This window comes from Pholcus phalangioides, unplaced genomic scaffold, assembly GCF_987345545.1.
Source record: "Pholcus phalangioides strain wild (caught in Gottingen) unplaced genomic scaffold, Ppha-v1.0 ptg000018l_1, whole genome shotgun sequence".
Lineage (NCBI taxonomy): Eukaryota > Metazoa > Arthropoda > Arachnida > Araneae > Pholcidae > Pholcus > Pholcus phalangioides.
Genome location: NW_028301611.1, coordinates 3,345,690 through 3,372,698, shown reverse-complemented (window position 1 = coordinate 3,372,698; position 27,009 = coordinate 3,345,690). Strand labels below are relative to the sequence as shown.

Sequence of the window (27,009 nt, the reverse complement as noted above, 5' to 3'; positions counted from 1 at the left end):
GCTGTATTGATCTTGGCAATGGCAACATGGCAGATGTTGAATCCTTTTGTCAACCCCGTTTTGTCAGCTGAGGGCTCGTCGTCCTCGTATTTTGATGTGTGTGTTGTCGTGCGAAATTGCGTGGCTTAATAATGACTCGGAAACATAATTATCTTAGTCTCACGAATATAAACAAAACAGATGCCCGATAACAGCTACCGACCGAAAACACCGAACCGTCTTTAAGAAAAAAAGAGAGAGAGAGGGATTGATAACCTGGGAAAAAAAAGTATTCGGTCGGTATGTGGAACTTATGAGAGAAGAACTCGGTGCATCATCGCACCGCATCCATAGCGGTCCAAGCCAAATTGAAATAAACACTAACATTGGAGACTCCTCTTCAGTTAAATCCAAATCTCCATCTCTGAACTGTGTGTGTGTGTGATACAGGTTTTTTTTTTTTTGAAAAAATAATAATTTAAATTGGTAATAATTCACCGCGTCGTCTCTTTCATCGACGTCATGCAAAAGCCCGATTCGAGAGACGAGGCTTCGAAACGAGCCGTTAGCAAGAAGCTCGGAGACGGAGGTGCCGTCGGAAGCATGCACGACCCGAAGAGGCGAATGCCAGAGAAACAGAAATGGGGTACGCAAAGCTCCGGGATGCTGATGGTCGGACCTAACTTCAAAGTCGGCAAGAAGATCGGATGCGGCAACTTCGGGGAACTCCGACTCGGTAAGAGAGAGAGAGAAAAAAATAATCTGTACCCATTGTGTGTTCCCCCCCCCCCGCCACCATTATCTTCCCATTTTGTTTTTTTGATTGTTTATTTGAATTTATTCACTGGTCAAAACCAACGTGGTGTTCTAATCCGTTGATTTTCTTCCCCCACCATTCGTTGGATTACATCTATTGTGAGGGAGTTTGAGATTAACTCTGTGATGCTTCTAACAGCACATATATATATAAAGGGGGTTTGGTATATTTAGCGGGCAATACAACCCAGGGCTGTGCAGGTTCGAAGAAGCAGCAGATTTCGGGAGTGAGTGATGACCCCGTAGGAAATGAAAACCATGAATTCATCTCCGTCTAAAGAGCGAAGGTCTAGGTCCGTGAGTGACGAAACGAGTAACATAAAGAGTTCGGAAGCATGTGAGTGATCTAGAGTGTGTGTAAGCATGCGAATGGCTGACCAGAAGAGTGACGTATGAGAGCGAAGAATCTGGTCAGTGAGTGACCGAAAGAGTTATTTAGAGCAGTAGCTCTCAACCTTTACGAGCGGCCTGGTTTCATTCATTTTTCTGAGTGGAAGGCCCAGTCAAATGCACTACCAAAGGAAAACAAATGAGGAAAAATGAGACTGCTAATTACTCGTGGCCCAGTGTGAATGATGTCAGGGCCGGGGAGGGGTTGTGATGAACACTGATCTAGAGCATGTGAATAATCGAAAGGGGTGTGTGAGCATGTGAGTGACCAAATGAGTGAGTAATGGCTGTATTTATCGATAGGATTTGAGCTACTGCAGGTAAACTGATTGAGTTTAAATTGTGTCTGTGAATGTTGCCATTGGAGAGATAGGCATAGTTACAGGAGTGTGAGCATTATAACATCATAGGCTTTACAGCGGTGATTTGATTGAGCGTTGAGCAGCATATTTAAAGGGGGTTTAGCGGGCTATAACAGCCCAGCGCAGCATCTTCAAAGCGACAGCCAATTTTAGGAATCAGCGATGACCCATAGGGAATAAAAATCATGAATCCACCTCTGTCTAAAGAAAGAGGGACTAGGTCCACGAGTGAGGAAACAAGTGACCTAGAGATTTTGGAAGCATGTGAGTGAACAAAAAAGTTTGGAAACAGGTGAGTGACCAAAAGAGTGACTTAGAATATGTGTAAGCATATGAATGACCAAAAGAGTGAGGTAGAGAGCAAACAACTTGGTCAGTGAGTGACCAAAAGAGTTATTTAGACCATGGTTCTCAACCTTTGCGATCCCGCGACCTGGTTTCATTCATTTTTGTGAGGTGAAGGCCTGGCCATACACACGACCAATTGAAAATGAATGAAAAATGAAATGGCTAATCACTCGCAAATGTGAATGATGTCAGAGCCCGGTACTGGTCTGCTGCCTAGCCGTTGAGAAACACTAATTTAGGGCATGTGAATCATCGAAAAGGTGTGCGAGTATGCAAATAACCAAAAGAGTGACTGATGACTGTATTCATTGACAGAGTTTAAACTCCAATCGCAGGTAAAAGGTTTGGAGTTTAAACTGTGTTGGGTGAATGAGACCATTAGAGGCATAGTTACTGAAGTGCGGGGTAGAGTTACAACATCATGGGCTTCACAACGAGTGATTTGATTTAGTCCTAAAATTACGGCATGATGTGAATTGCTATGTGAAATCATAATAAACGCCACATGCACATATAAGGCCACAAAAACCCTAGTTACAGAAATTAACGAGACAGATAGTCACCCCCCTCCCTCATTAAAAATCTTAGAGGGTCAAAAGGAACGTAAATATCATCAATTTGGAAGAATAGTGTGGAGTGAAGTTTTTTATACAGATGTGAGAAAACCTATAAATATTTAGTAATTATAGACTAAATAATGCATATCACATTTGATATTTGTTTATGTACGTTATTTTATACATTTATTTCCGTGCATTACTTTATCTTCAAATTGTTTATTTTCTATTAATTTTTATTTTATTTCAGTTACATATGAGATCATTACGTAATTTTACACATTATGTCAATTGAACCTTTATTAAGTGGAGACCTGTGTTCAATGGAAAATAAATCTGTCCCTTGTGATTCCATTGAAGACCGGTTTTACTGTATATATATTTGGTATAGAGCTTTTTTTTTTATGTCACTTTCTATTTATATTCCAGTTTCTGAAAAGTTTGCTACTCAGTTTTTAATTTTTTTCAACGATAGATTTTCAATATTTTTGCTCGAACAAATTTTCATGTGTTAAGGAAATGTCTTTCTCCCAGATGTCCCCACATAATTTTTCAAATTTTAAACTGATAACTTCTTATTCTGAAACAAAAGTGTATTCTTTTCTTCTTTAATATATATTCTTAAGGCCAGTATACTTTAATATTTCACCCTTTCGTATAATTTTGAATATTTTTTATCAATAGTTTATAGCCAAATGAAAATTTTCCCCAGCTTTTTTTTTTCTCTTTCGTGATATTTGGAAAACAGGTGGCAACTGGTTTTGTAGGACTTGAACTAATCAAAATTTGTGTTGAGAAGGTTCAGAAGAATGTAGCCATCAATCGAACCTCTTTTTCAATCAATTAGGATTGTAAATTAATTCAATAATTAGATTTATTCATGAAAAAAAGAGGTGAGTGTTTTTATATTAATCGTGAGGACTCTGGTTCTCTCTCTCAAACACCACCGTCGCCACAGTGGTGGTTGGCTGAAGTTGGTTTTCTGTGGTTGCCAACTTCGAGGTGCAAATGCAGGCTGATCTCCCTGGACATCTTTTCTCAGCCACTTTGTCGGGCATTTTGTCTGTTGTGGCCTTGTATTTGTATTTTTATAGAATGTCTCAGCACCGACAGCAACATGCCTACAACCAGTGTTCCCAACTTGGTTATTTTCCAACCAGATGTGGTCTTTTTTTCTGTCATTTAGTTGGAAAACGCACCCATCTCTCCTCTAGTTGCTAGTTGTTTTTCCTGGTCTTTTCCAAAAAATTTTGGTGTCCATCTTGTTTGGTAGTTTTTTTTATTACATTGCTATGGTGGGTTCTCCTGGAAAATACAGGACACATGGTCATCAAAATAATGGCAAAAATTAATTCTGGTTGTTTAAACTGGGTTTCTAGTTTTTAATGAAGAATCTAGTTGGGAAATTTTCTGACTGTGTTGGCAACACTGTCTACAACGATACGATTAATCAATAATCATACTTCAGCCATAGTTAGAAAAGTTGATGGCAGATGGCAGCACTACACACAACAAGCATTACACAGAAGCAAGCTTCACAACAAGTACATGCTCATTCTAACATGTACCAGTTTGTTAGAAGTTCCGCAGAGGAATATCGATGAGATGAGGTGCATGTGTGGTTTAGTAGTAGTAGTAGTAGCAAAACGAAGACAAATTAGAAATCAGCCGTCCCCATAAAATTGACGAAAAAAGGAGCGAAAAACACAAATAAAAATTCAATTGAGAAAAAAATTGTTCAGAGTTTCTCTCACAGTGTTTGTCAAAGTTGAAAATAAGATACCAAAATAGATGGAAATCAATTGCTGGAAACAGGCAAAATGCCTCGTCGGATTTGTCTATCTTTTAACATGGCTGAATTTAAATATAATTTTTTTCACTGAATTTTTTAACAAATTTCATTTTTGAATATTTAATTTATTTGCAGGCGAAGAAGTGCCCCTAAATATTTTTTTGAGGTTTCTTTCGTTAAAACTTTTTAAATAACTTATTTTTCATTTTCTATCCAATTTCGTGAGAATATATGATATGCCATATGAACCATATATGATATGCGTATGAAGAATAAAAAAAGCTTTAAAATGCTAACAGACTCAATTCAAATGCGGTGGTTTACATGAAAACCTGTTATTAATAGCAATCCCTAGGGAAGTGATATTACCTTTTCGAAGATAACCGACAGCAAAAAAAGGAATAGCAATCCAGAAGCTTAAGGGAAATAATAACGGAACACACAGGAACGCACACGGAAGAAAATGGCCGACCATCCCACCAGGAAGAAAAACGCTAGCATGCTAGAAAGGAAATCGTCAAAGGTAAAAGTAGAGCAGCTGTTCTGTGCCTTATAAACAAGTCCATCTTAACATCATAAGAGCCTTAGGTTGAGCAATTAGCCGAGTACCCTCTATAAGTCTGACGCTATGTTAATTGCTATGTTAGGTCATCAGAGACCAACAGCGCATGGAGTAAGGGTCCATTCGCTCAGGGGCTCCAAAAATTTTAACAGCATATAATTACTCACTGATTAATCAAACACTGTCCTTATTCTCAACCTGGACCTTCGTCCAGAGCTTCACAGACTGAGAGTTATTACAGAGACTGCGGGTATCAACCAAATATTTTATGAACTAAGCATTTTCATAAACGTAACGGCTACTGCCAGGCGTGGATCCAGGATGATTTGTTGGGAGGGGCGAATTGTGTAAGTTTGTTAGATCATCACATATTTTACAGGCCAGACAAACTTTCCGGTATTATCGATCAAAAGGGAGGTTGCGATCGCTCCTATTGCCGTCTCTAGATTTGTGTCTGAGAGAAGGCAGACAGCTTCAGCTGTGAATATAGCATAGGCAGACATCTTCATCTGTGAATGAACGGGAGGCAGACATCTTCAGCTGCTATTGAAACTGAGGCAGATATCCTCAGCGGCAAATGAAGCCAAGACAGGCATCTTCGGGTGTGAATCGGATGGACCCAGACATCTTCAGCTGTGAAAAAGGATGGAGGCAGGCATCTTCTCTCTCTCTCAGTTGCAAATGGAGCAGTGCTGGATAGATCTAGGGCAATGTGTTGCAAAAGCAACTTGTTGTGTAGGTACATTGGATCACCCATCTTTTACAGGTCAGATAAATTTCTCTTATTATTCAGCTCTTGGGTGGGACAATCTTTTCCCTGGATCCGCCCTTGGCTATTGCTCAAAAACACAGATTTTTGAAAAAAAAAAAAAAATTGTGAGATAACCTAAAAAGTATCTGTTCGGTATATGGAACCTATGAGAGAACTCTGTATCATCACACCACATTTATAGTAGTCCAAGTCCAAAAATGTATGGAAATTGACATTGAAGACTCTTCAATTAAATTTAGATCTCCATCTCTCTGAACTGTGTGGAATTTTGAAGTTTTTTAAAGTAATAATTAATAGCGTCATCTCTCTCATCAATGTCATACAAAAGCCTGGATCAAGAAAGGGGACTCCAAAATTAGCTGTGAGTAAGAAGCTCGGAGACGGTGTTGTCAGAAGCATGCAAGTCTTGGAGAGGCAAATGCCGGAGGAACCGAAATACGATACTCGAAGTTCCGGGATATTGATGGTCGGACCTAACTTCAAAGTCGGTAAGAAGATCGGATACGGGAGCTACGGGGAGCTCCGACTCGGTGAGAGGAAATAATCTATACACATTCATCTGCTCAAAAAATTTTTATGTTCCCATTTTTGATTTTTTTTATTTGCATTTATTGACATCAAAACTCTAGTTCAATGTTTCTCGAACTTTTTCAGCCCATGGCCCCGTTTGGACAATATTTTCTTCTCGTGTCTTGTCTTATCTAGGTTCTCCTACCCTCATCCGTGAGCCTACCTACATATCAAATTGAATTTAATCAAAACTAAAATTTATAAAGAACAAAAATTTTGCTCTCTACTCTCCCACCAAATTTCTTTCCCACCCCTTCACATAAGCGAATACAAACTCCTTGTGGGGGGGGATGTCTAATTCCACCATTCAACCAATGGCAATAATATTTTTATTCACTGATGGAGGGGTGTGACAATCACACCCTCATTGCCCTCCCTCCGTATCTACCTATTCACTACAACATTCCTGAAGTTCTATCCTGGTCAACATTCATGGACATGGATAGCTCAGGATACAATTTTTTTGTCTTTAAAAACAATATCAGTGGATGATTACTTTACGAATTGCACTTGAGAGTATATTGAGGCAAGTATATTTATCGTGTCTTTCTCGTGGCTGCCATTTTCTTGCAAAATATGAGGGGAAAGTAAAAAAATCTATATTTTATTTTTCAATTTACACTCATGTAGGGATTTGATAAGCAGAATGGTGACCCACTATCTGCAGAGCAAACGCCCTGTGTCACATCCATAGCAACTAAGAAATTGGGACCATTTCCCCCCCCCCCCCCCAATGTGGTTTTTTTTTGTGCTTTTGTCAAACATTTGTTACGTGTGATTACTAAATTGGTATCTGAGAATGATAAAATATTTTCGAAATTTCTGTCATAGTGTATAATAATGAAAGAAGAATAATTTTGTACTGTTTTTACCCTTCAAAAAATTTGCTTGGTTCCTGAGAAATTTAGTGCTAGTGCCAAAATTTTTCTCTGAGAGTTAAGCCCTGTTGTAGATGGCAACTTGTGTGTTTTTGCCTACACTTTGTGCCTACACTTTCTTGAGCTTGCTGGATCTTCTCACAGTGTTGGAGTTTGATGAAGGGCCTGTTTCTGTTCATTTAGTGACTGCACAAAAAAATTGGTTAGGCACCAACACCAATTTTTAGTTGCCATGGCAACCTGATGCGTGAGATTTCTCCAGCCCTGGTGACCACAGTAGTATTTGCACTGAGCATTCACGTGCTGAATGCAGAATGACAAATCCTAAAGATATATCATGGCAAAAGTGTGAATGGTTTTGACTTTCGTTTTTCAATATGAAGTACTCCAGAGCAGAGGGTGTGGGAAATCTCAGGTACTAAGTCACCATGGCTACAAAGAAATGGCAAAGTAATTTTGGCAATTAGATAAGGATTATTTTCACAACTTACAAACTATAACTATCGTATTTATAATTAACAAAAATATTTGAGATGTTTTAAAGGGGTTTTTTTTGGGAAATACAATTTAAACCACCATGGTTTGCAACAGAACTTCATTTCTAACCATTGGATTTTTCAATTATTTTAGCAATAATAAATAAATGGTAGCTTTTTTGGTATTATCTCGCACTTTCCTGTGTTTATTATTAAATTTTTAACTATATTTTTTTACCCCTGTGTGGTGGTGTGGACATCGTGATAAACCGCAAAGCGAGTTTATCATGAGACGAGACCTCACGACAGTAACAAATTTTTCAGGATGTGCATGTGCGAAGTTGAAAATGCAATTTCTTCAAATGAAATTACATTTTATTACTAAATCCTCTGTTGGGGGGGGGGGGGGGTTCCGATTTGGAGTCAAGAATTCTTATTTCAAGTTGGTGCCTGTGCTAATAAATATATAATGCTTTTGTAATCAATGTTTCTTTGTTCATTAACATTTCATAATATTGATACTGTGACTGGCCGTACTGCAATGTAAATAAACAATGTCTATAGGTGTAAGTCCTTAAAAAAAAGAAACTGATGGACTTCACAATTTTGCTTTTGTTTTGTCATGATGGATGGTAAAAAATTTGTATAATTTTTTTTAATACATCTACCAACATATGAAAGGGAGTCACTGACTAATGAAAAAGTAGAAAAGAAATATCTTATTTCATACCTTTCAGGCTGTTATGCCATGTTTCAAACTGTTTTGTGGCGGACGTTTTATCCACTACAGGGTTTAAGCTGGATAAAAAATTCCTTTCGCAAAAAAGCGAAAATGGGGGAAAAAGCTTTAGCAAAATGCTACAATGCTAAGGGGCCATTAAAGTCAGCAGATTTTTAGCCATTTTTGACCCCTCCCCCCCCTTGTCAGCAAAAGTCAGCAAAACACTGATCCCCTCCACCATTTGTCAGCAAAATTTAGTCAGCAGCTTAGAATATTTCATATCTTCAAAAAGGGTGGTTGATGACGTAAGCAACCTTCAAACCCCCCCCCCCTCCTTGTCATCAAAAGTCAGCAAATCCGAAACCCCCTCCCTGCTGATGCTGACATAATACTTGAATGACCCCTAATGTAATGATTGATGGTTGGATGTCTACTCATTTCGTACCTTTTGTACATATTTTTGTGAAAGTGGCTACTACTTTTTTCGCATTTTACAATTTTCTTTTGCATTTTGCAAAAAAAGCGATCGTAGCTTAAACCCTGATCCACTACTGCTGTGGACATCTTCAGTGTTGTTTTTGGTGAGAGAGGAGGTGAAACAACTTCTTTGAATGACTGTTGTCCACTGACGCTTTCGCTGGAGACGTGGAAGGATCAACTTTGCCACATCAAGCAAATGACGTGTTGATGGTGACTTCTGATTGGGGTTGGTGGGGATAGGAGTCATCAGATTTGAATGGGGAGGGGGGGGGGAATTTTGGAAGAATTGATTTTCTAACCATTGGTAGAAATCAATGGTATTTCGGATTGTCGGGTGCCATATCTTAAGTGCGGCCCTTCTTTCTTCCTGTTGAAATTATCTCTGTGCTTAATGATCTCAAGAGATAATTTCCATATTTCACGTCTCCAGCGAAAGTTTCAGTGGATTACGGTCATCTAAGGAGGTCGTTTTGTCTCCCCTCTCACCAAAAACAGCACTGAAGATGTCTACCACAGTAGTGGATAAAACATCTACTGCGAAACAGTTTGGAACATGGCATAACAGCCCGCGAAAGGTATGAAATTTATTATAAACTCTGGCCAAAATATAGTCGGACTCCATTTAATTAGATAATGAATGAATGGATACCCCGCTTTAAAAGATAAAATCCACCATCACCAAGATTTCTCCTATAGAGACAATGTTAAAGTTCCCAGCTCATAATGATAATTTTGGCTCTTCTCTGCTCAATCAAATATTATGTTTCACACATCCACTGTTAATGCATGTCGATCACTATACAGATAATGCTTTTATTGAATGAAATATTTGGGTATTACTGGAAAATATGTTACCTAAGATTTAAAAAAAAATATGGTCGCGAGTAGATACTGGTCTCCAAGTATTCAAGTTGTCCTTAATACATTTAATTATTTTATTTTTGTTCTCTGTTGAGCCAATAGAGGACGCTAACTTTCCTAATGAAAAGTAAAAATCTTAGGTATTGTGAATCATTGTAATTAAATATAATTTTCATTTCATATTTGATTCCTGAATTATTTGAGAAGCTTTATTAATATTGATCCTTCATCAGTTCTGTGGTCAGATGGCAAAATGCCACAAACTTTTCCCAAAACATTGAGCTCGTATTCTCTTGTGTCTCGCTCGTAAACATTTTGGAAGGTGACAAAATTTTGTCCATCTCTTTCGGTTTATGAGGAATTAAGGGAAGCAAATTGCAATAAGTCAAAAAACCACAGTATCACATTTTTGCAAAATATTGTTCACAAATTTGCCCTCGTGAAATTTTGAAAAAGGGACTTGTATTACATTTTTCCATCTGAGCTCAGAGTTTTCAATATGCAAGCTATATTAATGTTGTAAAATGGCAAATGAATTGTTCCCTGCACAATCGGATATCCTGCTTAATTGGATATTGTGTTCTGAAATTGTTGATATCTGATTAAAGTGAGGCCGACTCAGGGGGGGTCTGTCCAATCAAGATTTGGATCCGTTTTCTGGACCTTTCACAAAATGCATATTAATGAAACCATAAATTTGGCATTTCCATTTCTTTTAATAAATTAACTAAATTATTTCACTTTTTGCAAAATTACTTATTTTCACAAAATTAATGACCATTTCGCAAAAAGTAAGAAATTTTTAGAAAAACAGGACCTGACAGTGTACTTTTTCTTAAAAAAGAAATTGACTGCTAAGAAATTTGGCTGTTTCCTATTTTTTTCTTTCTCAATTTGCAAATCATTGGTCTGTAGTCTTGTATTACTAGTAAAAAGCTTATACTTCTGACATGCTTAGATTTTGATAAGTGTTGCAAAGTATTTGACAATGTCTAACATGAATTCTAAAATTTTAATATTAAAAGTTTTTATTTAATCTTGGTATTTTCCAGGCAAAAATCTGTATAACAATGAGCATGTCGCCATCAAGTTGGTAAGTTCTCTGTTTTACACTTTAGGTGACTAAGCAAATGAATTAGATTTAGCAATTTCATGTTTCCTTGATAGAAAAAAATCTAGATTTCTCTGATGAAATAATTTATTTACTGTTGGTAGGTTACTTAAAATTGTTTTTTTCTTCATTATCAGTTCATTATTAAATTTTTTTTTTATGCAAGTAATGTATTGCAAATCTCAGTTGTCTAACTAAACTGACTGTATTTCCCGAAAGTTAACATAACTGTGAAATATTTCAAATGCTTTATCTAGAGACATATACAAAATATATGACATAGTTAATGATCATCTAGGGCAATGGTAATAGTTATGGCCATCTAGTTATAATGTTAAATGGTCAGGGAAAATGTAAAATATTTGGCAAAAGTCAGAAATATGCAAATATTTGATAAGAGTAAGGAAAAAGTTTTGTAAAGTGAAAAAAAGCAAACTCAAAAATAGTTGCCAAGTCTCTAGGATTTTCCAGGTGGCTCCTGAACTTCAACCCCCCCCCCCCCAGACTTCTAAAAAATTTGTCTTCTGAATTTTTGCCGCCATTAAATAACCCCTTTGCAGTACCCAGAAAAAGTTCATAGCCTCTGTTTTTTGTCTCCCGCAAAATGATGTTACCTACATTATTAGTTGATTTTTTTAAGTTTGTAAAAGATCTTTTGTCAAACTTTTATAGTGTAATCCCATCCTAATTCTCATTTTCCACAGTTGGCAGCTATCATATGAGGTTTTTTTGCTCTGAACTCTGTTCCAGAAAATATAATTCTCCAAAATTTTTAATTTGTTTTTTGAATTTGCTTTTTTCCCTTCACAAAACTTTTCCCTGACCCTTATCAAATATTTGCATATTTCTGTGACTTTTGCCAAATATTTACATTTTTCCTGACTTGTGAGGTCGCCGGGAACCCTGAAGTAAGATTTATCTGTTGTAACAAAAAAAAAAACCTTGTATGATAGCTGCCAACTTTGGAAAATGAGAATAGGCTGGGATTACAAGCATATAACATGTTATGCTTGGATTGATCTTATCTATACCCTCGGTTTGAAAGGATCTTATATCGAAATAAATTCAACCACATCCCACTGCTGCGAATACATGTTCAAGCATTAGATCAGGCTAGAGGCAGACAAAATAATTTTATAATATAAGTTGCATATATGAGTCAATGTTATTTCTGGGCAGTTGTTGATGACGACACTGCCTCCTACTTTTTTCACTAAAAGTTTACACCTAGAAATTTAATCACTTGCTTATTATAAAATGTATTTTTATTTTTCTGTACTTATTTCATGCTGAAAAATATTTGCTTATGCACAAATTATGTGAAAAAATGATTGAAATTTTAATTGAAAGGGTTGGGGGGGGGGGGGAGTCAAAACTGAAAAGATCTAGCTACTGTTTGTACTTCAATGAAATGCATGTAATCTTTCTTACACTTAAAATTTTTTCTTTTTTTTATAGGAGTCAATGAAATCAAAGGCTCCACAGCTTCACTTAGAATATAGGTTTTACAAATTACTTGGTAACCAAGGTGAGCTTGAATTTTGTTCATGTGTATCTTTATAATTTTTACTTTGTTAATGAATAAAAAGTTTATTTCATATACACATGAGCACTTACTTCATATGCACTTGAGCACATGCATAAAAGAAATTGACTGTGGAATTAATGTTAATGTGAACATACTGCCAATATCTGGAATATACAAGGTTTGTTCAAAAAGTATCAGACCATAATTTTTGTGTTTAAAACAATGTAGCTAGGGAGGCGTGGTTTGATGCACATATGTAGGAGATCCTAGTGTTCATGCTTGAATTTTTACCCTCCTGCAGAAGCTATGTCTGGATGGTTGTGCGGTTTAAGGTGCCATATCAAGGTGGCCTGCAGAAACTGCTAGCTGCCAGCACACTGTAGATAAATGAAGTGTAACTGTGTGATGTCACATTTTTATTCTTGACAAAATGGTAAGAAAAACTTGAACAATGCTACTGCTGAAGCTTGCTGATTTCTGAGTGGAAACAATCTGCAAGATTCAACAGACCTTCAGAGATGAAGGAACGAACACCACACCGATAAAGTAGCGGTACAACCATTTCAAAGATGGTAGATGGCCGTACATCAATGGAGGATGAAGCATGTTCTGGTAGTCCTCTCAACATCCAGAAATGAGATCATTATTGACCAAGTGAGGACTCTGGTGATGCAGAATCATCAAATCATGATCAGAAAAATTGCAGATGAGGTGAGCATTATTAGCATTGGATTTGGTCATTCCATTTTGACTGAAAATTTGATTTTTAGGAGATAAGTGGTGTGGTTCACATGTACACATTGCATGGCACAACCATCACCAAAGAGTGATACCAAGAGGTTCAGCATCGCAATTGACAGCTCCATCACGGTTAATGCAGTAGTATTCAAGTTTTTTCTGCCATTTTGTCAAAAACAAAAATGCTATGGTGCCCACTTACACTTCCTCACTCATCAGTGGTTTCCCATCAACTGGAAGCTTCTGGAAGACGGAAAAAATTCAAGCATGCACACTAGGATTGCCCACATATGTGTACCAAACCATGCCTCCTTAGCTCTGCATTGGTTCACGCACAAAAAATGATGGTCAGATACTTTTTGAACAAACTTGTAAGCTGCGTTTAAGAATATGGCTGAAAGAAAAAAATTTATAAAATAAACAAAAATAATATAGTGAACATAAATAAAATAACATAAAAAGGCTTCATATTTGTATAATGCATTCCTCCTAACCCAGATCAAGGCCCGCTGCTCTGTCTCAATGAAGAGATTTTAGCAGGTGGTTGAAGAAGACCTGGGGCCCATGCTGGAAAATGTGCATGTATGTGTTATGACCTAATGTGAAGTGAGTTTCTGTGTAATGCTTGTTATAGATCTGCCATCAATTTTTCAAACTAGAATAAGTTTAATGATTGAATAATTGTATTGTTGTAGGCTTTTAACGGAGAGATTGTCTCCCATTCGCTCTTCAAAGTTGGGTGCTACACAAACATTTCGGAAGAACTAAAACAATAACTTTTGAATAAAATTGATGTAGTAATGTTCCACTTTTGATTTTAAAAATCTGTCAACAGATGTTGACCCTTGATTTGGAATTTCATTTATTCATATTATTAACCCAATTTGCATTGTGGTTCAGAATGTGTTATTTAGACCGATGCACCCGATTTGCATTCACTTGTTATCAAAATTCATCATTAACGAGACTAGGTTTTTTCTTACCAACATTAGTAGCATTTGGCAAAGAAAAAGGGCAAAGCTAGAGTAGTTTAATTTGCTGTAATTAGTAAAAACCAAGTCATAATGTCCAAGCATTTTATTTTTCTTCAAGAAACAACTGAAGATTGTTTCACATTTGCTGCAAGTTTATTCCTTATTTTGGTGATAATATACCGTCACCATTTTGCAAACTATTTCCACATTTCGTGGTAAGGGATGATAAAATTTTATGTAATAATTTGCCTGTGTATATATAAATGCAAACAGCTTAAAATAAAAAAAAAACAATGCTAACTTAGTATCCCTAACAGCAAACAAGATAAAAACTTTTTGTATTGCTCTTTCATCGTATAATTTATGGAAGAGAAAATTTACCTCACACTCAAGCTCTTTTTCTCCTTCATATACAGGGTGTCCCATAAATAGTGGTGCAAACTTTAAGGGGAGGTAGAGAACATCAAAATGATTGAGAATTGCATAGGAACCCATGACTACTACTAAACCAAATATACATTTCGTCCATATTCCTGTGTGGAATTTCTAATGAATTGGTACATGGTGGGATGTATGTGATGTGAACCTAACATAAAATTTGTTTCTGTGTAGTGCTGTCGTCTGCTATCAGTTTTCTGAGTGAAGTGTAATAATTTAATAATTGTATAGTTAAAGGCATGTTGTGCTCTCTGTTGCGAGACTTTTTAATACGGAGACTGGCTCAGATTATGAGGTCCTCGCGATGCGAGTCTATTAATATGATCACTCGATCAGTGCATCGGTCAGGAGCCCATGACCGTAAACATCATTGTATGTCACTAGGCGGCACTGTTCATGACAGCGCTGGAAGGGAAATGTGTGATTTTTTTCTGCTAGCTCCTTGTTCGTATGCCATTGCATGCAGCTCCTATAGCGACTATCGCTTGAATGAGAAAAAAATCACATATTTCCTCTGGACACCACCTAGTAACATATGATGGCGTTTCTGGTCATTGGTAATTCTCAATCCTTTTGATGTTCACCTCCTCTTAAAGTTTGTACCTCTATTTACAAGATGGACAAACATAATTGATATTATTTTATATTGAAAGTTGGATTTTTTTGCATTACATTTGTGTTTCGTTTATGTCTTTTTTATAATCACATTTCTTTTCATATTCTCGCTTGCGAAGCAGAAGGTGTACCAAAAGTGTTCTACTTTGGCCCATGTGGGAAATATAATGCTCTAGTTATGGAACTCTTGGGTCCTAGCTTAGAAGACTTATTTGACTTATGTGATCGGAAATTTAGTCTAAAAACTGTCCTGATGATTGCAATTCAGTTGGTGAGTTGATATTCTCTTTTAATTTTAATGCATATTATTTAGCTTGGTTTTTTTTTTTGCTATTCCAACCACTGATCTATAATATTTCTCTTGTGAAAAATCTTTCTCTGTGATTTGTTATCATATTTGAGCAGGGCACACCGATTTAAACCATGTGATTTACATCATGATTAAAATCACGATTTAAATCAGTTGTGATTTAAATCAATGTTTTTTAAAAAAACAACTTAAATTTTGTTTTTTTCTTTGCATAAATGCAATGATATTGAAGTAAAAGTAACCTGGTATGCATGTTACTGATATGTTGTAAAAGTTCTTAATTAAAAGATCTTTGAGTTAAATATAGACTTGAACTTAATCCCTGGATACAATGCAGAAAGATAGTTTCCTATTATCTCTAGATTTTGTGCATGGAAAAAATTGACGGAGCTGAACTTAGCACTTAGCTAAACTGCACTAAGTATTTTCAATGCATTACAATGTGACACTAGGGCAGGGCTGGTAAAAGTTTTTTTTTGAAAAAAACTGGGTTTTTTTGGTTTAAACCAGTTTTTGGTTTATTTAACATAAAGATTAAAAACAATAAAATTTCTGAAAAATCATTCAAACTTTTAATTAATTAAAATAAAATGTTTATTAATGCAATTAACACTTCCCATATTAATTAATCTAGAAATATTTGTTACATTTTAATAAAAACCAACTTTTGCATTTTAATTATTTTTTTTCTGAACTCAGTGAATTACTGTGTGTTTGAAAATTGTTGATGTTACTATTAACCATATAATATAAAGAGGGGTTTTTCTCCAATTACTTTCATTATACTTAATTGGGAAGCTATTTTGCAAAAACTGTGATAAAAATTAAGTGAATATAATGTACAGACCTGCCAACAATCCCGATTTAGGCGGGAGACTCCGTTTTTTTATCCTTCCTCCCGCTCTCCGAATTTGTTAAAATTTCTCCGGATTTTGGCAGAAAATTAGATTTTACGCGAGCTTTCACGTTGTCGTGGTGTCAATAATTACCATCGTCGTTAGGGAAAACACCCATAGAGGACAGCTGTGGTCATTTCCATCGAGCAGCCGTAAAAAAGTCTCTGACCGCATTTAAGCAACTGGCAAAGACGCGACTTCCTTTTCATAGCATTTATCGGCAATCATTAATCAGGGGCATGGCCTTGGTTGCCAAAATTCCTGTATAATCGTTATTGTATTCCATTAACAGCCGCGAGGTAAACACGTTTTTTCGTCCGCAGCTTTGTAATTTGAATTTTTTTTAAAATTGTTTCTTCCGATTAAACATCTTCAGAAAGAAAATATAAAACTTTAAGCTATATACAGCTAAATATAAAGCTTTTAAGAAGGCCTATACCCAAGATTATCAATCACTGATAGCATCCACAAAAGGAAAAACATACTTTATAAACAGTATGTAGATGTGATTTGTCTATTCTGCATGGAAAGACTGGCATGGAATTATATTCTTCTCAGGGGCAATGCCGAACCTGCCTTGTGTGGGGGTGGGGGAGAATTTTTTAAAAAAATAAATTAAGAAAAAGTTACAATTTTTTTTTTGAAAGAATTTTTATGAACTTTTTTTTTGATTGAATCTATGAGGGGGGTGGGGGGTACCCTCCTCGGGAGAATCTCCGGATTTCTGGATTCCAAAAGTTGGCACATCTGAATGTATTTAATTAATCATAAATAATGTAGATTAATAAGCGATGATTTATGATATACAGGGTGATTATATATAACTAAAGTTTCAATTTAAAACACTGTAGAAGTAGAGCCATTGTCAGAATGACTTGAAGATTTACATGAATTATTCCTGAAGCAATGGAATTTTATATGGCAAAGGGGAAAAAATACTTAAAAATAGAAAATTAACGACACTGTACTCATTGAACTCAAATTTGCTTGCAGAATGGGAACGTTGGCCATTCAGGGCAAAATTATAACTTAATTAGCACTGCATGATTTCATAATTCATGGGAACATTACAAAAAGAAGTAATTGAAAAAATAACTACAACTTACTAAAGAAATGTTAAACATATTGTCCATCGTAATCTGGCAATGAGATGAAAGCACAAAAATGCTTATTCAACAACAGATCAGACTATGTCATGGTTATGATGTGGATGTGCTTGCACATCACCAATGTTTTGCAATCCGACCTCTGTCCCCAAGATTTTGAGGTACCCCCCAGCCAGAAGTTGCAAGAGTTAAGGTCAGGTGAACTGCTGGCGGGCCAGGTGTCACGCCATCCTGTTATTGTCAAAATAGGTCTTCAGCAGCTACTTTGCTGGTATTGTGATGTGCATCTTGATAAAAGTTGTGCTATCTACACACCGATGCTGTTGAACTATCGAAATGATGTGGTTGCAAAAAATATAGATTATACTGCTGGCTAAGTATGACATCATCTACTTGCACATTTTGCACTACTTGCACTTTTTGTTCTTTTTCCAAAGAAATTTTCAGAGTACCCATGCAAATTTTAAAGTCATTCTGACCAGTAGCTCTTATTGTAGAGTTTTGGAATCAAAACTTTAATTATAACCATCCTGTATATAGCTGATTATTTTTCATTAAGCTGTTACTACTGAGCCTCAATTAACTGTGCTGAATGGTGAAAGTATAAAAAAAAAAGCTATTGAATCTTAAGACTGGGTGATATAGGGTATGAGATGTACTACACTTCTTATGGGAATGAAAATGTCTGTGAGGTAATGTAACTATTAGTACGCCAGTCTTTGTCCTTTAGGGGCTGCTGATGTCTTTATTGGATTATAAGACCACCTGTCCCTAGCATAATGTCACTTGCTGCTTCTTTGTGAAGGAAAAAACAACTGTGTGAGATAATACACTACATCAAGATGCGTAATGCTATCCTTATTCATGAATTTGCTAAAGATGAAGAATATAGCCAATAGTTAGAAAATGTAACAAGAATGAGAAATTTTGGCATTTATGTATAACTTTGATCAACCAAGACTCTTAATATAAAAAAATATATGTATATTCTGTCTACTTTTTTGAGATTGTTTTGAAAAAAACCACACTTAATCCTTGTATAATCTTACACCATTTAAAGATGTACCGTCAGAACGTACCCCAAGAATATAAAATGTGGTAAGAATGAACAATTTTTTTTTTGACTAATAATGATAATGAACCAATATAATACTTTTCAAGGGAATAAATTATATTTAGGCCACTTTTATGTGATGTTTTGAAAAATCACAAACCACTTAGTTTAAACCAAACAATCCTGCACTAGGGTTCGCCTAATTAAAAAATAGAGGAATAATTTTTTGTATAAAGCCCTGAATTCTATTCCATAATTGCTGATTCAAAATAATAATAGAGATGTTGTACCAACATAAATATATCATTGGGCTTTCAACTTTACTTTTCATATTAAAATTTTGTGTTTGTTAGTTTTTTTTCCCAAACTCATTGAATCTGTTAAAGAATAAAAATGTGTAAACTATTAAGCAACATCATGCAAGTCAGAAACGTATCCATTATTTGTTCAAGAAAACAATCTTGTCAATGGAGTTTGCTTTATTTAGTTGATGCTGAATGACCCTTTGGTTGTACATCGAACAAATTGAGATGTCAGCATCATATGTGTGATACTGAGCTGCCGCCACTCATCAACTTTGGGGTGGGAGAGAACTCATGATTAAAAGCACTTCCCTCTACAAAAAAAAATTGTTATTCCATGAAGTTAATTTGTGCTCAATGACCTTTTACATTGCATAAACACAGGTTTTTGGTGTTCATATTTTTTGCTTGTAGTTTATTCATTAATGCTTAATTAAATTTGAGTGATTAGGAGAAAAAATCAATTAGGTGATATGAAAATATTCATTCTTAATGATTAACCTGATTTGTTTTAATAAGCATTCAGTTCATTTTTATAAAAAAAATCAGATTTAAATAAAAAAATCCAATTTCTTTGTTTTTTTAAAAAATCATGATTTTTTTCATACCCTTTGTTTGAGTTATACCTGGATACTTTTGCAGATAGACCTTCATACCATGTATACCAATGATAAAAATTGTGAATTGTCTTCAGGGTTCGCTAACTTTTTTCAACTGCAGCAGTTTTGCTAATCAGATAGGGAAAAGTTGTAGCCAAATGAGAAAGAACCCTACCCAAACTGATGCATTGTCATAAAATGTGGATTCCAAAACAACTTATATCAAGTTCAAGATGGAAAAATAAATCGAAATGCAAATCATGTACACACACAAATAAAAATTCTTTAATGTAAAAATTACAGTACAAAAATATTTTAATTCTCAAGAATTTGTTGAGATTTTTTTTCTTCTGCCCACAATTCAAAAGAATTTTCGAAATTGAATTGTTGCTTGCTGGGACAATTACCGGAAACAAATACTGTTATTTGTATTTTTTACATCCATTCCGTTCATAAATGGTGTTTTAATGAGGTTCATAATACTGAGGGAAGAACTATTGCAGAGTAAAGTTTCAAACAATAGGTTGTTTTTTGCATGTAGGGTCTTGGGGGGGGGGTGCAGTCAACTAGTTGCGCTTCCAGATGAGGCTGATTGCCCTGTCACCCCACCATACCGAAAGTTGCTGTCTCTGAACATTGTTTGTGATTGACCAATAAAAATTTCATTTCAGAATTTTTGTACATGCGTCAAATGGCTGAATGGAAAATTAAGATTTGGTGAATTTATTTTTTTATTTTTCCACCAAATGAAATAACTTGCCCCAATGGCAATCAGCAGCACGAACCCTGATTGCCTTTGAACTATTTTCTAGTGTTCAAATCATATTGATAGATTTCATGGCACATATTTTCAAAATTGTATTTTACCATTTTCTGCTAAACATGAAATTTTTTTTTGCAGACCTTGTAATTTATCTCATTCTCTGCAACTATTTTTTAGCTTCATCGTATTGAATATGTCCATTCCAAGCATCTCATCTACCGAGACGTCAAACCAGAGAACTTTTTAATTGGTAGATTGTCTACTAAGAAACACAACATCATTCATATCATAGACTTTGGTTTAGCTAAGGAGTACATCGATCCAGAAACGAATAAACACATACCTTACAGGGAACATAAGAGTCTAACTGGTACAGCCAGGTATATGAGTATTAACACTCACTTAGGAAAAGGTAAGCCTAATCTTTTGTATTCACAAGAAAGTTCTAACTCTTTATTCAATTAGATTATTTACCAGTACTTTCTTTCTTTCAAACCGAACACAACTCGGGTCTATCGCCATGGGCAATTTACTACCAAGTGAGTTGTGCTGGAAGTGTGAGTGTGTGTACCTAACAGTCTGAGTGGCTATATAGTGTTGTCTGATTTTTCAGTGCTGCCATCTATATTTCAGAAGTGAAGTGAGTGAAGTGTAATGATTGAATACTTCATTTTAAATTGTTTACACTGCTCAACAGTGATTTCATTGCCCAAGATATTTCAACGTGATTTTGCGGTGCTGATTCCAAATCTAATTGGTTTTGTCGGATTGGCTCTAGTGTTTGAGATAAAATGATAATTAAATTTAAATAGTAATATTTAATATTGATCATAATATCATAGTTGCCGCTGTGGTGGTCGAGTGGTTATAGTGACGGACTCGCGATGCGAGGATCCGGGTTCGAACCCCACAGTGGTGGTCGGCTGAATTTGGTTTTCTGTGGTTCCCAACTTCAAGGCGCAAATGCGAGCCGATCTCCCCGTTAAAAAGTCTCGCCACAGAGAGCAACAGTCCTACAACGATAAGTCATTCAATCATAACACTTCACTCATAGTTAGAAAAAAAAAAAATTGGTGGCAGATGGCAGCACTACACATAACAAACATTACACAGAAACAAAAAACTTTACATCAGGTTGCACTACACATACACGCACATTCCCGCATGTACGGGTTCGTTGGGGGGTTCCGTGGGGGGGGGTGCATTTGGGGTGTAGCAGTAGTAAGTAGGGCCTCCAAAAAATGGCTCGGGGATCCATGATGTTCTTAAGTCAGCCACCTCGTTGGGCAATTTGCCTGTTGTGGCGTTGTATTTGTATTTGTATTTGTATAATATTATTATTAGGGCTAGTATTTTTGAGACCTAAAAACCGGCAGAATGTTTCACTAAAGATGTATTCATGTCCTAAAAAACTAAAAATATGCGTAAAAAACCTAAAAATATGCTTATATAAATAGACTGGCCATGTTTCCTTGAGAAAAATATGGAAAAATGACAGAAAATTGCCAGTCAGTCAAAAATATTGCCAAAAGCACACCAATAAAACCGCCAAAAGTTGCTAATATTACCGAAAAATTGCCATTCATTGCCAAAAATGATCTGAAAGGTGAGTGAAATTGCTAGTTATTGCTAAAATCACTAATTGCGGGAAATGAAGCTGCAGAAGAAAGAGCTTTGGGGGGGGGGGAATACCTCTTCATTGTTATGCGCAAATGTTAGGAGCAAAATAATACTCCAAAATATTAAAATGTGACTTGAATTCTGAAGATCGGAAATATGCCCTAAAACTGAAATAAAATTACTGAAAATCATGGAAATAGCAAAATATGCGAAATGTGTAAAATATGTGCAAAATCATAGAAATCCTAGCCCTAATTATTATACTATTATATTATTTCCTAACTCGTAGCTTTTAATACATAAGCAGCATATAAATCACATTGAAACTGTGCGGAATGTAAATCAATAATAAACATTTCCAAATCAAAACAAGGAAAACTGTTGTCAAGTTTATGAATTTGACGACAATCAAGAATCCCTAACTCCCTAGCTTTTCATTGTTCAGTTCAGGAAACATTTTACAAATGTACTGGAAGCACTCACTACTTTTATGGAGAGCCCAAAGGAATTATTTAAAGTCAAGTTTTATACGAAGTGACGGGAGACATATTTTATCAGCTGATGACTCCCTGATGATATTCACTATATCTACAGTGAGCATTTTTCTTAAATGCATTTCATTTTTTCCAATGATCTCCATTTGCCTTACAAGCAGCAGCTGTGGTGGTAGAATGGCCATAGGGATGGACATGCATCATGAGGTCCCAGGTTCAAACCCCACCATTGCCACAGTGGTGATCAGCTGGAATTGGTTTTCTGTGGTTCTCCCAACTTCAAGGCACGAATGCGAGTTGATCTCCCCCCCCCCCCGCTTAAAAAGTCTCGCCAAAGAGAGCAACAGACCTACAAACGTGACAGTTGTAATTCAAGACATTATACGTCACTCACCTCACTTTTGAAATTAGAAGGGATCCCTGAAAAATCAGACATAACACTTGATGTGCACTTAGACTGTTAGGCACACACATTACACTTCCAGCACAACTCACTAGGTAGTAAATTGCCCATAGATGGCAATAGACCTAATTTGTGTTTGGTTTGAAAGAAAGAAGCCTTACAAGCAAATAAAATCACGTACTTCATGTGTATGTTTTATCGTGCCATTAGGAATTTCACCCTGTCAAGATTGATATATATAGATTACTGATTTTGTCTGATGATATAACTGTAATAATATAGCGAGCAAAATATAGGAAAATTAATTAAAAGTAAAAATTTGATGTAAAAATTAGTGGCTGCAAACTACATCGAAATGCTGAGAGCATGCATTATCTCAAAAACTAGATCCAAATCAGCAAAATAAGCAACCCCAATATACTCTAAAACAGTTAAACTTCTTTGGCAATTTGGAAATTTATTTTTTTTCGTTGAGCAGTGTTATTCGTTATCTTGCCAACACAATTCTGCAAGAAATTTATCTTGGTTACATAATTTACAGTGGTGTTAAAATTTTCTCTTTCAATTTTAACACATTTCGATTAACATTTACCTCTTTAGAAATGTATGATAACGTTATTCATCACACTAACTGATCATTTTTGTTGCACCATTGTTCTTCTGCACACGAGGGCTAATTAGACTAGGACCTACAATTTATTGCAGATTCTGAACGGTAGTGTGTAATATTTTGCTTTTTTTTATGCTCAGAGGGGTTGGTATGCTAACCCCCGGGACTCCCTTTTGTAACAATTTTTTTCTGTGGTCATGTCGCCATTTCTGTTGTACCCCTGCATCAGGAAAGTTTCTGACAAGGACAAAATGGATATCAAACTCGCGACACCTCTAAACATCCTGTGCTACTTTATGCGAGTATCTTATTGGCTTGGGCTACTGCACCCATCACAGTACCATATGTTATAATTGCTGCACACCACATTTTTTACTTTAAAATCTAGACTACTTTTTTCATTGCAGGAAGTTATGAAAAATAGGTTATTGCAGTTGAGACTGTTTTTAATTTCAAGATTAATCTTTCAGTCGTATTTATATGACAGGGCTGCACAAATCCTAGGCGCCGGGTCACCATGACGACTAAAGAATTAATATTTTCGCCTGAAATTTTTGTTTAGTTAATAAATTGCAGGCTGAAAGCAGCAAAAAATATTTGGAATTTATAGCAGCATATCTGCCAACATGAAATAGGGTCACTATGCCCTGAAAAAGTTGAAAGAAACATTATTTATTTTGTACCTTTTCCTTTGGTTAAAAAAAATTTTGGCACCTAGATTTTTTTGCGATTTGTCCAGCCTCGATACCATAAGCATCAAAATTATATATATGATGACAATGTATAATCAGGTTTATGTCAAGAAGAAAAAAAAGAGGAAAAAATTCTTTTCGTAGGCCTATATGGAATTTTTTGAAATAATTGCTGATATTGATCAAATTCATGTTTGAGTGTGTGTAAAAATTATTAAATTTCTGATGCAATTTAATAAAAGATTGTTTTAGAAATGCTCAAATTTGTCCCGAGTGGGAAATATTAAGCAAGTTTTTAACTGCATGTTTTATGTTATGCATGAAATACAGCTCATGCATTTTGCATATTTTCATGTGAATGTGATGACGTCCTACGTTAGTGATCATGTATCAGTTCAGAGCATCTCCTCATGCTGCCTCCTTGTTGAAATTGGCGTACCTCAGGGTTTAATTTTAGGATCATTACTTTTTATTTTTTGTAATGTTTTAAGGTGAATGAATAATTTTGTCAAAGTTCACATGTTTGCTGATTATACAACTCTTCTTTTCCGTCATTATGATATTGATAACTAGATCCCAGATTATATGCAAATGCATTTGCATATTTTGGTCTTTTTTAGCATTAATGCATATAAATGCATAAAATCGAAGAATTTTCAGAATCAGTGCATAATTTTGTTTGAGCTCACTCAATTTTTTTTATAATTTTCTAGAGATATTTTAGGCTATTTCTAGAGATATGTCAAAGTGTTAAATTTTTTTAGAAATAGTGTCGAAATATCTTTGTTACTCGTATTTTCGTTATTGAGCAGCTACAATAAACTGAAAATTAAGAAATGCCTGAATAAAAAATATGTAGAAGTTATTTGCATATGTGGCATATATATATGAGGGAGATATTTTTTGTAAATGAAAATACATATGCACGAAAAAATAGAAAAAAATGCATTTTAAAAACACATCTGCTTTTTTTGCATGGTAATTGTTTTAATGCATATTTTCTCCTTTTTTTGGACATATTTTGAAATTTTTGACTTTTTCAAGATTTCTAGTGCATATTTTGGCATTTTAAGTGGACATTTTGTCTGTTTTAGCATTAATGTTATAAATTTTAAGTGCACTATTTGTATTTTGAATGCTTATTTTTGCATTATTAAGTACTTATTTTTCATTATTAAGTGCTTATTTTTCATTAAGTGCTTATTTTTCATTATTAAGCACATATTTTTGCATTATTAAGCACATATTTTTGCATTATTAAGCACATATTTTTGCATTTTTAAGTGCATATTTGCATATTTTTAGAGCATATAATCCGGGCTCTAATAATATTTCAACGAATTAAAATGAATACATATTATGATATCATCATATGCAATAACTCCCTACGTAACTATGCCACAAGGAATTATAACATACTTATCCCACTCGAAATCAAAACCAAATATATGAGATGTAGTCTAAATTTTGTTGGCTCAGTGATGTGGAACAAACTCCCCAACAGTTTCTTAATAGCCTATCAATTTTCAGGAAACATTTAAAAACCTGGTTACTAGATGAAAACACTCTTACAAAATCATGAGAATATAGCAAAACATGATCAATATCTATTTTGGATTTTCTAATCATTTTTTAAAATTTATTTTTTGCATTGTTTTGAATGAAGATATGAATAAGTTGTAAATTAAGGAAAGAATCTTGCCTTTCGCTTTTGGCAAAATTAAATGTAACATTTTTAACCTCTTAATCCTGGAGTTCATTGCTGCCAAACATAGCAATGGTAACGAGTCAGGGCATATAATTTGCCTTTTTCCCCCACTGCCAACTCGACGGCACTGACATAATAATCTTGATCTGGTTTCTTTTTTTTTTTTCATTAACGTTATTTCACGTGAATTGCCTGCTTGTACCATGAATTTGATTTTTTTTTGTCTTTGCATAATTAATTAATGATTTTTTATTAATAATACATTTTCTCAGATTGAAAAGAGATAATTATATGGTTATGATTTAAATAAATTTCTTCTGATGAAATAGCACTCAGTTTGACAACATATATCTTGCTTTCTCAACATTTATACAAATATTTACATATGAACGTATTGTTTATTTCAGAGCAATCCCGCAGGGATGACTTAGAAGCTTTAGGACATATGTTTATGTATTTCTTAAGAGGGAGCCTGCCTTGGCAAGGATTAAAAGCAGATACACTGAAGGAGCGATACCAGAAAATTGGTGATACTAAACGGGCTACTCCCATCGAAGTTCTGTGTGATGGATATCCAGGTATGGAAGAGAGAGATAGACTAAGGAGAGAAATATAGCTTATGCTTTTTTTATATTAGACCTATAAAGCTCCTGCAGCAACCACACCTACTAAACATACCTTAGAAAACCAATGCAGTAATCACCCGTTTAACAAATAAACATTTCATGATAAATAAAAAGTAACACTAAAGGCAAATATGTAAGGGAAAAAGCCACAAACTTTCTGATGCATTTTGACAAGCTATGGGGGACATCTTCAGAGGATATACAGGGTTATTCAAAATGATGTACAGTATTTTAAAATACTATAATAAACTCATTTTTAAATATACTTACTAAAACGGCTTTAAAATAAGGGAAAAAAACTCTAAAATTTTGAAATTCCCCTTGGCTGGTAGCGCTATAGAAGGTGTGGTGGTGCTACTATTGCTACAACTAAAAATGGCATCTCAGCAAGAATGCCGTATACTTGTCCTCCGAGGTCACCTGACATCACACCATGTGACTTTTTCTTGTGAAGCTTTGTGAAAGACAATGTGTATGTGCCACTGCTACCACACAACTTGGGTAAACACATGCATATGTAATGCTCTGAACTTAGTGACACCAGATATGCTGAAATGAGTTTGGCTAGAACTAGACTAATGTCTGGACATTATCTGTGTGATTCGAGGAAGTCATATAGAACATTTATAATGTGATAAAATGAAAATGTTTGCGTTTTCCTTTATGTTAAACCCATTCTGGTAAGCGTATGTTTAAAAATGAGTTTTATATTATAGTATTTTAAAATACCGTACATCGTTTTGAATAACCCTGCATGTAACCACTATGTATCATGCTAACTAAAGGACCTCCCCGGTATTGGTTAACAAATGTTGATTCTCAACTGCTCAGCAGAAAAAAATTAGAATGTTTGCATGT

General features: G+C 35.2%; 1 protein-coding gene across 2 annotated transcripts in view; it reads left to right on the top strand.

Moving 5' to 3' along the window:
- The first annotated feature begins 3 nt into the window (after positions 1 to 3).
- gish (casein kinase I gish) overlaps positions 4 to 27,009 on the top strand; it is a 53,154-nt gene continuing 26,148 nt past the window's right edge. The window contains exons 1-6 of one of the 2 annotated variants that reach the window (XM_089247915.1): positions 4 to 715; positions 10,617 to 10,657; positions 12,134 to 12,203; positions 15,091 to 15,239; positions 20,176 to 20,410; positions 25,933 to 26,103. In XM_089247915.1, coding sequence (XP_089104041.1) covers positions 502 to 715; positions 10,617 to 10,657; positions 12,134 to 12,203; positions 15,091 to 15,239; positions 20,176 to 20,410; positions 25,933 to 26,103 — 880 coding nt within the window. In that variant the 5' untranslated portion in view covers positions 4 to 501. Of the gene's footprint in view, positions 716 to 10,616; positions 10,658 to 12,133; positions 12,204 to 15,087; positions 15,240 to 20,175; positions 20,411 to 25,932; positions 26,104 to 27,009 lie in introns of both variants that reach the window. The other variant, XM_089247914.1, reaches the window with a different exon arrangement.